Source organism: Sapajus apella, unplaced genomic scaffold (assembly GCF_009761245.1).
Source record: "Sapajus apella isolate SASKATOON/1434 unplaced genomic scaffold, GSC_monkey_1.0 scaffold1, whole genome shotgun sequence".
NCBI lineage: Eukaryota > Metazoa > Chordata > Mammalia > Primates > Cebidae > Sapajus > Sapajus apella.
The window spans coordinates 39,963,289-39,975,225 of NW_022436941.1; the positions used below are offsets into that span (position 1 = coordinate 39,963,289).

Here is an 11,937-nt window from a genome sequence, read left to right on the forward strand (position 1 = left end):
AATTGAAGAACATGACTGTTTTCAAACTGGGCTCTTTCGTGTCCTAGGTTTCTGTGGAGGTGTAGCCAAGCAGTGCAATGTTGCTTTTAGTCAGCTTATACATTAGGATTCCACCAAAAAATATGGAAAAATTATTAAAACAATGCACAAGACACGACATCATGGAATCTGTCATATCTGCTTCCCCTAGTTCTCAGAAAAACTGCTCCACTCATACTTTTTTATGAATGGGCAGCAATGGTTAATCATATTTTCTACCATGAAAAATTGCTTATTCCCACTAGTAACTAATATAAGCCTGGGATGAGCACCTTTCTAAACTAGGACTGTCAATCCCTAGGCTAGATTGTGACCGATGGATGATGTGGCCTAACCTATAAAGATAAAATAACCCAATTGGAATATCAAGTTTAGGAAGTCAATATAGAAGAAAATATGCACATATATATGCACACATAAACATGAGGCAGTTTTAATGGGTGATAAAGACTAAAGGAGTCAAAATGATAGTACATAGAACAAAGACAATGATGAGTCATAGATCACAAGAAAGCAAAAACTCAGAGAAGCCAGAAGCTATGGAATAGAAAAAAATATACATAGTAAGCAGTGGACAGTGAAAAGAAAATAAGAAAAGGCAATTAAAGAGTAGATTCATTTTGTTCATTATCTGTGGCAGCATTACTTTTTGAAGAATTAGGATAGTTTTGCAATGGGTATCAATGTGTATCTAGTATAGTACATATAATTTATAGGACAACACAGGGAGATTGTGCAGATCAAGCTAATGGTAAAAGTATAAAGTGTTTATTATTTCCAGGCTCAACAGAAATTTGTTTTGCCATTTTGTAAGATGCAAATTTCCAATGAAAGAGTAAAATATAATCAATCAATCACTTCAGAAACTCACTGAATAATATAGAAGAAATGGCAAAATTAGAATTCAAACTCTGAGTTCTGCAGGAGCTTGGGCACTCTTCCAGCAATATGACCTTTGGTCTATCACTTCATGTGGTAGATATTATCAGTGTTCCTCAAATCTTGACCTCCCTCACCCACTTAGTACCTACTTACTTCCCATATTAGGCTCATCACTAGGACTGGTCAATAAAACATGAACAGAAGTAACTGTGTCATTTCTAGATTAAGGCATTTGAAAGCTCCTGTGTATTCTCTAGTGTCTCTCACCACGCTCCAACAACTGTGAAGAACATATGTTGACATGGCAAAACCAAACATTAAAGGCAGCTAAATTGCTGATACCACATGGAGGACAACTGTCTTGGAGGATAGCCCAAATACGCAGCTGAATTTTCTTAAAGGAAAAATAAAATGTTATTTTAAAGCCATTCAGATTGAAGTTGTTTGTTCAACTGTAGCTTGCACTATCCTGATTAAAATACTTAGCTTCTCATATCAGTTTCCAAATTTGAAAAATTATCTATTTACCTCAGAGTGAGATAATATCTCAAATGAAATAAGGTTTATCAAATAATTTTATAAAGTTTTCTGTATACATCTATATAAATTTAAGGTGTCTACAGTATACCTAATGACAGGAAAAATAATAGTTCCTTTAAACAAGAATTATAAGTAATAACACAAGGTTATACTTATGTCATATTTTATTAACACGTAACATATATTAAAAATGTGAATGTTCTATACATTCTAGTAATAAAAGAAAGTTAAAACTAAAACTATAATATTAACTAGAGGAATAAAGGTGTGTATGAAAAATTACACACATATATATAATTAGCACAGAAACATAAGAGACAATTTTATCATTTGGATGTTTTGCTTTACTACTGTGATGACTGATGGATACATAAAATTACAACATAACTAAAATCAAACCATACTATATGTTACCACTTTTACATCACAAAAACATAATACAGTTCGGCTACACAGAAAGAATTGACATTACATGGCAACCAAAATCTTATAATCGTTAATATCTTCATGTTATTCTATGAATTGTTAACTCTCTATCAATTTCTTCTTCCAGAAAAAAAAAAGAGTATTAAGGAATATAGCAATAAAAATTTCTCCAAAAACACCAAGGAAAAACTGATTTCTTAAAAAAATAATTTAAGTTACTATAAGATTATCAATTTACGATTGAAGTATTTCTCTAGATCTTTTATATCATACCAAACAATGCAAATTACCAACATATCTTTCAACCCAATTTCAACATTTTACTATATTTCTCATATTTTAGAAAAGATCAAACATGAGTTTTTTTTTAATGTGGTCTTCAACAAAGATAAAATTAAAATCAAATGCAATAATACAGAAGAAAAATACTACAATGGGCACTGGAAATCATGACAAAAGAACTTAAGAACTTTGAAAAGTAGGAGTAGGGGTGATACTCAAGATATTTAGCTATTTAACAACTAGCATGGCATAAAGACAATCTAGTCAGAATAGATGCTTTCTATAGCAATCATTGGTCCAGATACACTGGTGGAGTGTATTCATAGAGCATTACCACCTGAGCACTGCTACCAGCTGATATCAATGTTCAAATGCTGCTGATTTTGTTTTCAAAAAATCTTTGTAATAACTAACCAGAAGCATCTCAATCTAGGTTCTCCATTTTGTCCTAGATTCAACCTCTATCAATTATAGGGGAATGCATTTTCTGGTTGTACTCTAATAACCTGAGGACTGCATTCATGTTATATATACACTGGTGAATTATCTCCACATTATCTTGGGTAAATACATGCAAGTAATATACACCCATTAAAAAAAAACCAAACAATTGACTTTTATGCATGACCATGTATCACGAGTTTTCAGTATGGAATTGGAATGAGTTAAAATGACTACATTATTGCAGGATTGATATTAATACCTCTCTCCCATAGCTACCTCATATTTCTAATCTTTATTTACATGTTTTGCTTTTGATTTCTCATATATTATTTCAGTTTTTATTCCTCTCCTTTCTCTTTCCTCCTCCTCCTCTTCCTCCTCCTCCTCCTCCTCCTCCCTTCTTAATTTCTTTTTTTTTTTTTTTGACAGGATCTCATCTGTTTCCCAGGCTGGAATGCAGTGGTGCAAACAGGGGTCACTGCAGCCTTGATCTCCTAGGCTCCAGTAATTCACTTCAGTCTCCTGAGTTGGGACCACAGGTCCCCACATTTATTATTATTTTTTGTATTATTTTAGCAGAGATGAGGTCTCGCTACGTTGCTGGTCTCTACCCCTGCACTCAAGCAGTTCTCTTGCCTTGCAATCTCAAAATGCTGGAATTACAGGTATAAGCCACAACGCCCAACCTGATACATTATTTCTAATTTCCTTTTGATATTAATTCAGAAAATGTGAAAATCTACTATTTTCTAAATAAGGCACAAAAAACAAACAGTGTAACAGAACCAACTACTAAACTATTATAGTCCACTGGAAATAATGTCATAACACAGGTATTTTCAAAATGGTCTGGTATCACAGAGATTTCCCAGTAGAGTACATGTTCCATTTCATCTTCAAAGACAACCAGGAGTTAAACAAGAGAAGAAAAAAAGAATGAATGCAAAGAATTCCACTCATTGAAAAACGTCCTTCCATAAAAATATAGTGCACTAGAGGCTGGAACACAATATAAAACAAAAAAAATGATGAGAAAGAATCTGATTAAGGAGGTAATTAAATACTAAACTAAAGAGTATGAACATTATCCCACAAAATGCCATAGAACTGTGCTGCCCAATAGAACTTTCTGCAATGATGGACATATTCTGCATTGTTCTGTCCAATATAGTTGCCACTAACAACATGTGATTATTTAGTTCTTAAAATGTGGCTAGTCGGCCGGGTGAAGTGAGTCACACATGTAATCCCAGCACTTTGGGAGGCCAAGGCAGGCAGACCACTTGAGCTCACTAGTTCAAGACCAGCTTGGGCAACATGGCAAAACCAAATCTCTATAAAAAATACATTAATTAGCCGGGTGTGATGACATGCACCTGTAGTCCCACCTGCTTGGGAGGTTGAGGTGGGTGAGTGGCTTGAACCTGGAAGGCAGAGATTATACTGAGTTGAGCCATACCTTATCTCTAAATACATAAATAAATAAAAGAAATGTAGCTAGTGTATCTAAAGAACTGGAATTTTACATTTTATTTTTCATCAACTGAGGTTTTGTTTGTTTGTTTGAGACAAGGTCTTACTCTGTCACTAAGGGTAGAGTGCAGTAGCGTAGCGTGATCATGACACACTGCAGTCTTGATATCCTAGGGTTGAATGATCCTCCCATTTCAGCCTCCCAAGCAGCTGGAACTTTGAGGCCTGCACCACCATGCCCGGTTTACACACACACACACACACACACACACACACACTTTTTACACATACACATATATACATGTATACATACACATATATGTGTTATCATATATATATATATATACACACACACACACACACATACATATATATGTATTTTTTTTATGGGTTCCCACTATGTTGCCCAAGCTGGTCTCAAACTCCTGTACTCAAGAGGTTCTCCCACCTTGGCCTCCCAAAGTGTTGGGATTACAAACAGAAGCCATTGTACCCAACTAATGTAAGTTTTTAAATAGCCACCTGTACCTACTGGATACCACATTGGACAGTATAGCAATAAAGGATTATAAGCACACACATAGCATGACAGATTTACATCTCAGAGGGAACACCATCTGTTCAGTGTGGATAATAAATTGAAAAAGAGACCGTTGAAGTGGAAAAGAGTTAGAAACAATTGCACAAAAACCTAGTGATGTGAACCTAAACTAATGGAAGGTTAATTGAGCTCACAAAGCAGTTATGTAGTCAAGAAATAGTTAACAATTGAAATTGGATGACTGTATATAAATCGTAAGCAAAAGAGAGACATGGGATGGCTCAGGTTTCTCGTTTGAGAAACTGTGTAGATGATGGTGTTATTCACCTTATAAAGTGCATGCAATAAGATTTGTCCAGGGATAAAAATGATTGTTGCAAGCCTAAACTTGAAAACAAGTCTGAATCATCTATCCAGTAAGAAGTTGGCTGGCTATATATGTCTGTAATTCAGAAAGCAATTAACAGCTTAGAGGCGGCCATTAAGGAAAAGAATTTTTGACAGATCACCCAGGGAACATGGACAGTGAAAGCAGAAAAAATTTAAGAAAGGGCCCAGAAAACACTGACAGTTGGGAGGTGAAAGTCTCTCTTCCACAAAAATTCAGTGGATCTCTGTGTATTCTAGGAACTGGACTGGGCCTTTAGGGGCTAAACCCCGCTCTCCAGACATTAGTGTTGTACGAAAAGTCCTAATTAGGAAGAAGAGTTCATGGAATAAGAAATTCATGAAGAAGCTGGGGATGAAATACTCAAGGAGGTAAGAAGAAAATCTGAAGAGATGTTTCAGAAGCCAAAGTAAGAACCAGTACACTGAGTGCTACAGAAAAGAGGGGAAAATATCCATGAAACTGAGAAAATGTGGTTATTAATCATCTTCTGCATGAGTAATTCTAGAGTGCTAGAATTAGAAGCCAAATTGCAAAAAACATTAAGAGAGAATGAAAGGTATGGAAATGGGAACATTTCAATGGAGAACCTCTCTCCTGTCCTATGGCAAGGGCTTTATTTATTCCTGTCTTCTCAATCTTCCTTTCCCATATCTTCAATATTTCCTTCTGTACTGGCTCTTTCCCCATTACTGGCATTTAAACAAAACTGGATAGTCCCTTCTTAAATGGGCCCCTTTCTATAGCTCTAATCTAATACTTCACCCTGGCCACACAGTTAAGAGTGAAATGAAATATATTCAAGAAGTAAAGGTCAACAGAAAATAGATTCAGTTACACGGCAAGCTTGTAAAAGATTCATGCTGACTAGAGTTAAAGATTTCAGACTTCTATATGAATATAATAGTTTTTTCTATGCCATAAGTGACTTTTCACCTAGCCTTGTCCAATGGGAATGAGATTCAAGAGCAGCCTTCTCCAAATAGCTTGATTTCTTGCTGCTGTATTCTCAAAAGTTCAGTTTATTACCACAAAAAGCAGTGGTGCTCCTCTACTAGATAAGCTCCTTGAACATAAATATGATGTCTTTATTATCTTTGAAGTCCTAATGTTCTGAACAGTTTGAGAGATATAACATTTAAATTTATCAGAAACAGATTTCTGTGGGTTTAAAGGTAGTTCATATATAACTTGTCAAACTACTTTACATAGTCCACATTCAGTATTGCCCTACAAATCTCCCCAGCCAGGGTACCATAAAAGCAAATGGTTATTGATATAGTGAGACAAAGATCTTCTCAGCTCTTGAGAGCACTAGGCAGGGTCACAGGTGAATAATATCAGGGTAGGTGGTCTCATACATTTACCCAATAAAGATCTCTATGTGTGGCATATATGAGCAAGGTTAGGGAGCACTGCTCTGGCCTCAACACCCCCAACAAATTAGTACATCTTCACTTTTACCTCCTAGAACTGCACACATAACAAATATCACTTAAAAACAGAGCATTGTGTTATCACTTTACAGTGACCCCCATGTCAGTTATGTCATCATCTTGGTATTTTGGCACTTGACCACATAACAAACTAACTTGATACTTCAGAATATTTTAAGTGTATGAGTAAACATTTTGTGAAAGGAAGTTTCATCATTGCAAAAAAATATCCATTACTTGAGAGCTTGTACTTGTTAAATACATTTCCAAGTTTCTGGGTCTCTTTATATACAAAACATTTAATACAAACTGCCTGGCTTAATAAATAATGGCAAACCAGGACAATTTACATGTTAGGAAAACTCCACTTTCTAAAGATATATAAACAATTATAATGGAAGTTCCATGAAGGCAGGGATTTTCCTTGTGCACTACTAATCCTCATCACAGAGCTTAGTACTGACACATAATAGGCGGTAAATAATATTTACTCAATTAGTGACAGTCATTAAATACATAAATGGTTAAACAGTCAAAAGTATTCCTGGTTTTGCTTAAATTAAGTGATTTCTAGGCATATTTTATAATTCTGAAAATAGGGCTAGAACATAGGACTAGCAGGAGAAAAAAAAAAACTTAACTCATTTTCTTAAGTAACCAGACAAAAGAGAAATGGTTATTAAACTCATATGCATAAATCATTAGTGACTTGCTTCACTTAGGTGGAAATATGTGTGACCATAATAACAGATGTTTCTTTAAAATATTACCATTCCATGACTATGTCTAGCAAATCAGGAAAATCTTTGGATGAGGGAAGGAATGTAGGGAGTTGAGGTAGGAAATTAAATTATTTCACCTTGGTACAAACATGATAATCAATAAATATTAACTGATTTTTTTTTAAAAAGTAAAATTTGGAGGTTTAACATCCAACAAAATCATATGTTTTAAACCAAATGGCACTGGGCACATGCTATCCACTTTATTTTTCTCCATAAATAAGCTAGCCATCTTTACGTGCAATATCACTTTAAAAGATTACAGGAAGTGGCATGATGGGTAAGCATGTTAGGTAAGTTCCAGCAGGTCCTACAAGCACACCCGCGGGCAAATTATTTAACCTTGTTCAGCCTAAATTTCCTTAGCAAGAATATTATTACTTACTTTGAAGGTTTTTGCAAGAATTTGAAAATGCACATAGGGTATGTGACATTATATCTGACACATAAATTATCAATTAATAACTATCAGCTATTAGGATGGTAAGTAAAACCTCAAAAATAATCTTTCAGTTACAAAGTATGGTTCTTTGAAAAAACCTAATGTTGTGTCTTAGCTTATAGAGTTGGTTAAGCATTCAAAGTAACTTAACAATGTGTATTTCCTATACACTATGTATTAGTAGGATCTGCATTTTAATGCCTTTTCATAGCACCCTTTGTGTACTTATCTTAGTGATTATTTGATTAATGCCCCTCTGCTACTCTACTACAGGTTGTGGAAGCAGAAATGCTTGTTTTGCTCAAAACTGTATCCCCAGTGTCCAGTACTGGTCAGCTGAATAAATATTCACTGCTTAAATAAAGACTATCATAATAAATTTCATGCTCATCTCCATCATATGAGCATGAGCATCATATTTTCTTGAAATTGGAAAGACACTTGCTAAAGAGCATAGAGGTTTTTTTTTTTTAAAAAGTAGAGGGTTAAACTCTAAGCCTTGATTTCCTTCCAATATACCAAACTGAATAAAAAGTAAAAAACCAGCAATGGTATGGCATGAAAAAGGAAATAATTCCCTGCTTTTAAGGTAAGAATCATTATTCAATTATGACAAAAATTGCTTTTATATAATTATCATACATGCTCAAACTAACAACCATCTAGAGTGGTTTCTCCCCGCCCCCAGCCTTAAACAAAACTGTGGGGAGAATGTCCCACTGAGAGGAAGGAAATATAAGTATTAATTTAGATCTTCACATTTCTTTGTTCTATCAGTAAGTAGCAATTATTCTTAAATTTCCAAATCCTTACCACCTACCTGTTCAGCAATATAATGGAGGAAGAGTGCTCATTCACTTATTCAGTGCCCATCATATGCTGCACATGATGTTCGGCACTGAGGATAAAGGGGAGATTAAAACAGACAAGTCTTTTCTCATAGAGATTAAGTGTTCATTTTAGGAAATCTACTTTGTCCCTACTGTGTTCCTTGTATGTGTATATATTTTACAGGGAGAATCTGACTATTCTTTGGGATGTTTACTCAAAAAGGAAGTTACTGCTACCAACATATTCATTATAACTGAATTAGCTGAAAACAAAACAATTTGAAAGTCTCCTGGAGTTCAATGTAATAACATTTTACAAGTAAAATATTTTCCTCATCACCTCAAATCAGTTAAGAAAATAATGATTTTGGCCCATTCTTTTCCCTTGGCACAAATAACTAATTTCAGTGCACTCTCACACATAGTTTTGAAATGGGAGCCAAAATGAGCATTCACCAAAATAATGAAGAAAATGATAATCTGGAAGCAAAAAGTATGAGTTCTGAACATTGCCCAGACACTGTTAGCATCAATCAAGCCTTGGATGCCAGGCAGCCAACTAAATGTAGGACTCGGACTGCATGAATGTGTTAGATGCTGTCTAAAGAAAGCAGTTTTTATTAGCCACAGTTCAGAATTTGGCTGTTAGCACACATCATGTTTCTGAGTCATCAAATAGAATCTGATTGGGAAGACTGTAACTGTCCAAGTTTTACAACAATAATGACAGAAAATCAATGACAATAAATATGTGTATTTAAAATTATTAAAAAGAGGAAGCAAAAGGAAAAACAAGCAAGGAATATCTCCACCAAATTATCATTATACCCATAATTTATATGTCGAAGAGATACAACACTCAAGAGGCCATGCATTTTTATAGCAACTATATACAGACAGCATTAAATATCCATTTTATAGGAACTATATACAGACAGCATTAAACATTAGTTATATAGTGAGGAAAATAATTTGTTTTAATATTCTTTTAATCTTTCTTTATATCAAGAAGAAAGTCTCAATTTGGTGGTAATATGTTTTAAACACTTCCAGAACATTTTCTAACTTCTTTAACAGAGTATGAGCACAGATTTGCTAGCCTTTGTAAACCAATATTATCTAGCTCGGTAATAATATTGCTTATACCCGTGGTTCTCAAATGTTTTGGATTTCTTTACATTCTTAAAATTACTCAGGACCCTGAAAAAACTTACAATGATGTGAATTACACACATCAACTTTTAACATATTAATTAAACCAGAGAAAACCTATACATATCAACTGATTTAAAATAATAAAAGTAAACACATTACAGGTTAAAATAACTCCCATGAAAAGTAACTATATTTTCAAAAGAAAAAAAAATGTAAAAAGAATGACATTTAGATTTTTATTTCCAAATCCCTTTAATATCTGGTTTAAGGTGATAGAAGTTGGTAAAAAATAGAAACAAAAATAGGAAACAGATTTTTATATTTACTTCTCCATTAAATCCTTTGCAGCGTGCTGTTTGGTTGAAACTTACAAAGTAATTCCATCTTCACATGGATATAAACTTGTAATAGAAAGAAAAATTTTAATAACCTTTTTATATACTACTGGTTATTTCTTTTTCATACTACTACACCAAAACTTGACAAGCAGTTTCGTAAAAGTTAGTTGCAATGTGGAATCTGAAACAATATCTATCAACTATTTGTAAGGCCTTTAACAGCATGTATTATTTTGAAAACAATTTTAATACTGTAGATCCCCTGAAGAGGTCTAAGAGGTCAAAGTGAAACTCCCACCTCTGTGGTTCCCTGGCCCACATGTCAAGAACCTCTGGCTTACATTATTTTTCAACCAGCCAAGTGATGTTCGTTTTCCATTCATGATAATAATGACTTGTTTAAAGGGAAACTTTTTAATAATCAGTTAAAAGAAATACTTTAAATTATAATACAGAGCGTAACTATGGGGAAAATGTGAAGTAATTTGGAAAACGAAAAACCAGCACAATCTTCAAATCTACCCTCTACACTTATTTTACAAGGAAGGAAACAGCTAAACAGCTTTCCTTCACCTTGTCTCTTTGCTGGATTCTCCTAATTGTGAGGTCTTGGCTCTTTTTACTAACTCTTCAGGAAGGTGATTCTCAAGTAATTTGGTATAATCGAATTATGTGGCAGATTAAAGGCTAATACTAGGTAACACTGATGGTAAGGAAGAACTTTTCTTCTCCCGAATTTTATAAAAATAAAATATCCATAATAAGGCACCTCTATACTACTATCAATCCACTCAAATACATATTAATTTCCTATTAAGTAGCAGCACTGTACAAGAATTTATAAGACTCATAAACCTACCAGATAGTTATCCTGTCTTTAAAGACTTTGCATTCTGATTGGCAAAATTTTGACCATTGGCAAAATGTAGAGTAGAAAGGTAGAAGTATTTTACAAGGCAGAGTTGTCGAAATTCAAGGGAATAAAGATTATCTTCCCTTCAGAGAAAGGGTGCCCTGTGAGGCTGATGTGGGTCGTAGGTCAGATGAAGAGATTTGGAGGTAGGGCGCTAATTTATAAACAAAAGGCAGCAATTAGTAGTAGGTTTAAATTGCCCCAAAGGTAACAGGGCTTTAAGACAGTCAAGTCACACTCTTAGGCAGGAACCCCTGATGTTGGGGAACGGGGAAAGGGTCACAGGCCTTGCTGGAGGACACCACTGGCCTGCGCATCTCAGGCCCACGGGGAGCCCCACCGAGGCTTTGCCTCACCTGACCGTCCTGACCACGAAGTACACCAGCACCGCGCCGCTCACCACCATCAACACTGTCAGGGCCCGCTGGGTCATGGGCTTGTCGCCAGGGTTGGGGCTCACAGCAAGGCCGCCACCCACCGAGCCTTCCCCGGCCTTCCCTCCGTGATCCTCCGCCTCAAGCCCGGCCCCAGGGCTGCTGCCATTGCCGCCCTCGGAGCCCCGCGGCCCCGCAGCTTCAGCTAAACCACGGCCCGGCTGCTGGGCAGCGGTAGGGCCCGGTGGCAGCGGCGGCAATGTCCGTGGTCGAGGGTCAGGAGGCCCAGGACCTGGTGCGGCTTCGGCTGCCTGTAGTAGTACTGCCAGGGGCCCGCTTAGCTCAGGCAGCAGCAGCAGGAGGAGGACGGAAGCCACGAGGTGGCTGAGACAGCAGCAGCAGTGCGAGGCCTTCATCGTTCCCAGACTGCTCTCTCACCACCCGGGGGCCGCCGGGCCCGCCACGCTGGCTCCAAAAGGGGCCATAGGCGCAGACGAAAATAAAGAAGAGGTGACCAATCGCCAGGGAGAGGCCCGGTCGTGGCAGGTGGCAGAGGCTCTGGCAGCTGCAGCTGCCGCGAGAACCGGAAGTTCGTACATCTCAGCGGCCACTGCTGCTAAGGACGCCTTCGGTTACTAACTTGTAGGGGCGG

At 36.5% G+C, this 11,937-nt stretch overlaps 1 protein-coding gene across 1 annotated transcript in view; it reads right to left on the reverse strand.

Annotated features, from left to right (window-relative positions):
• The window catches only part of FAM174A (family with sequence similarity 174 member A), a 44,642-nt gene extending 32,720 nt beyond the window's left edge, over window positions 1–11,922 (reverse strand). The window contains exon 1 of the mRNA XM_032275610.1: window positions 11,268–11,922. Within this exon, the coding sequence (XP_032131501.1) occupies window positions 11,268–11,701 (434 nt within the window). The 5' untranslated portion in view covers window positions 11,702–11,922. The remainder of the gene's footprint in view (window positions 1–11,267) is intronic.
• Between the last annotated feature and the right edge of the window lie 15 nt (window positions 11,923–11,937).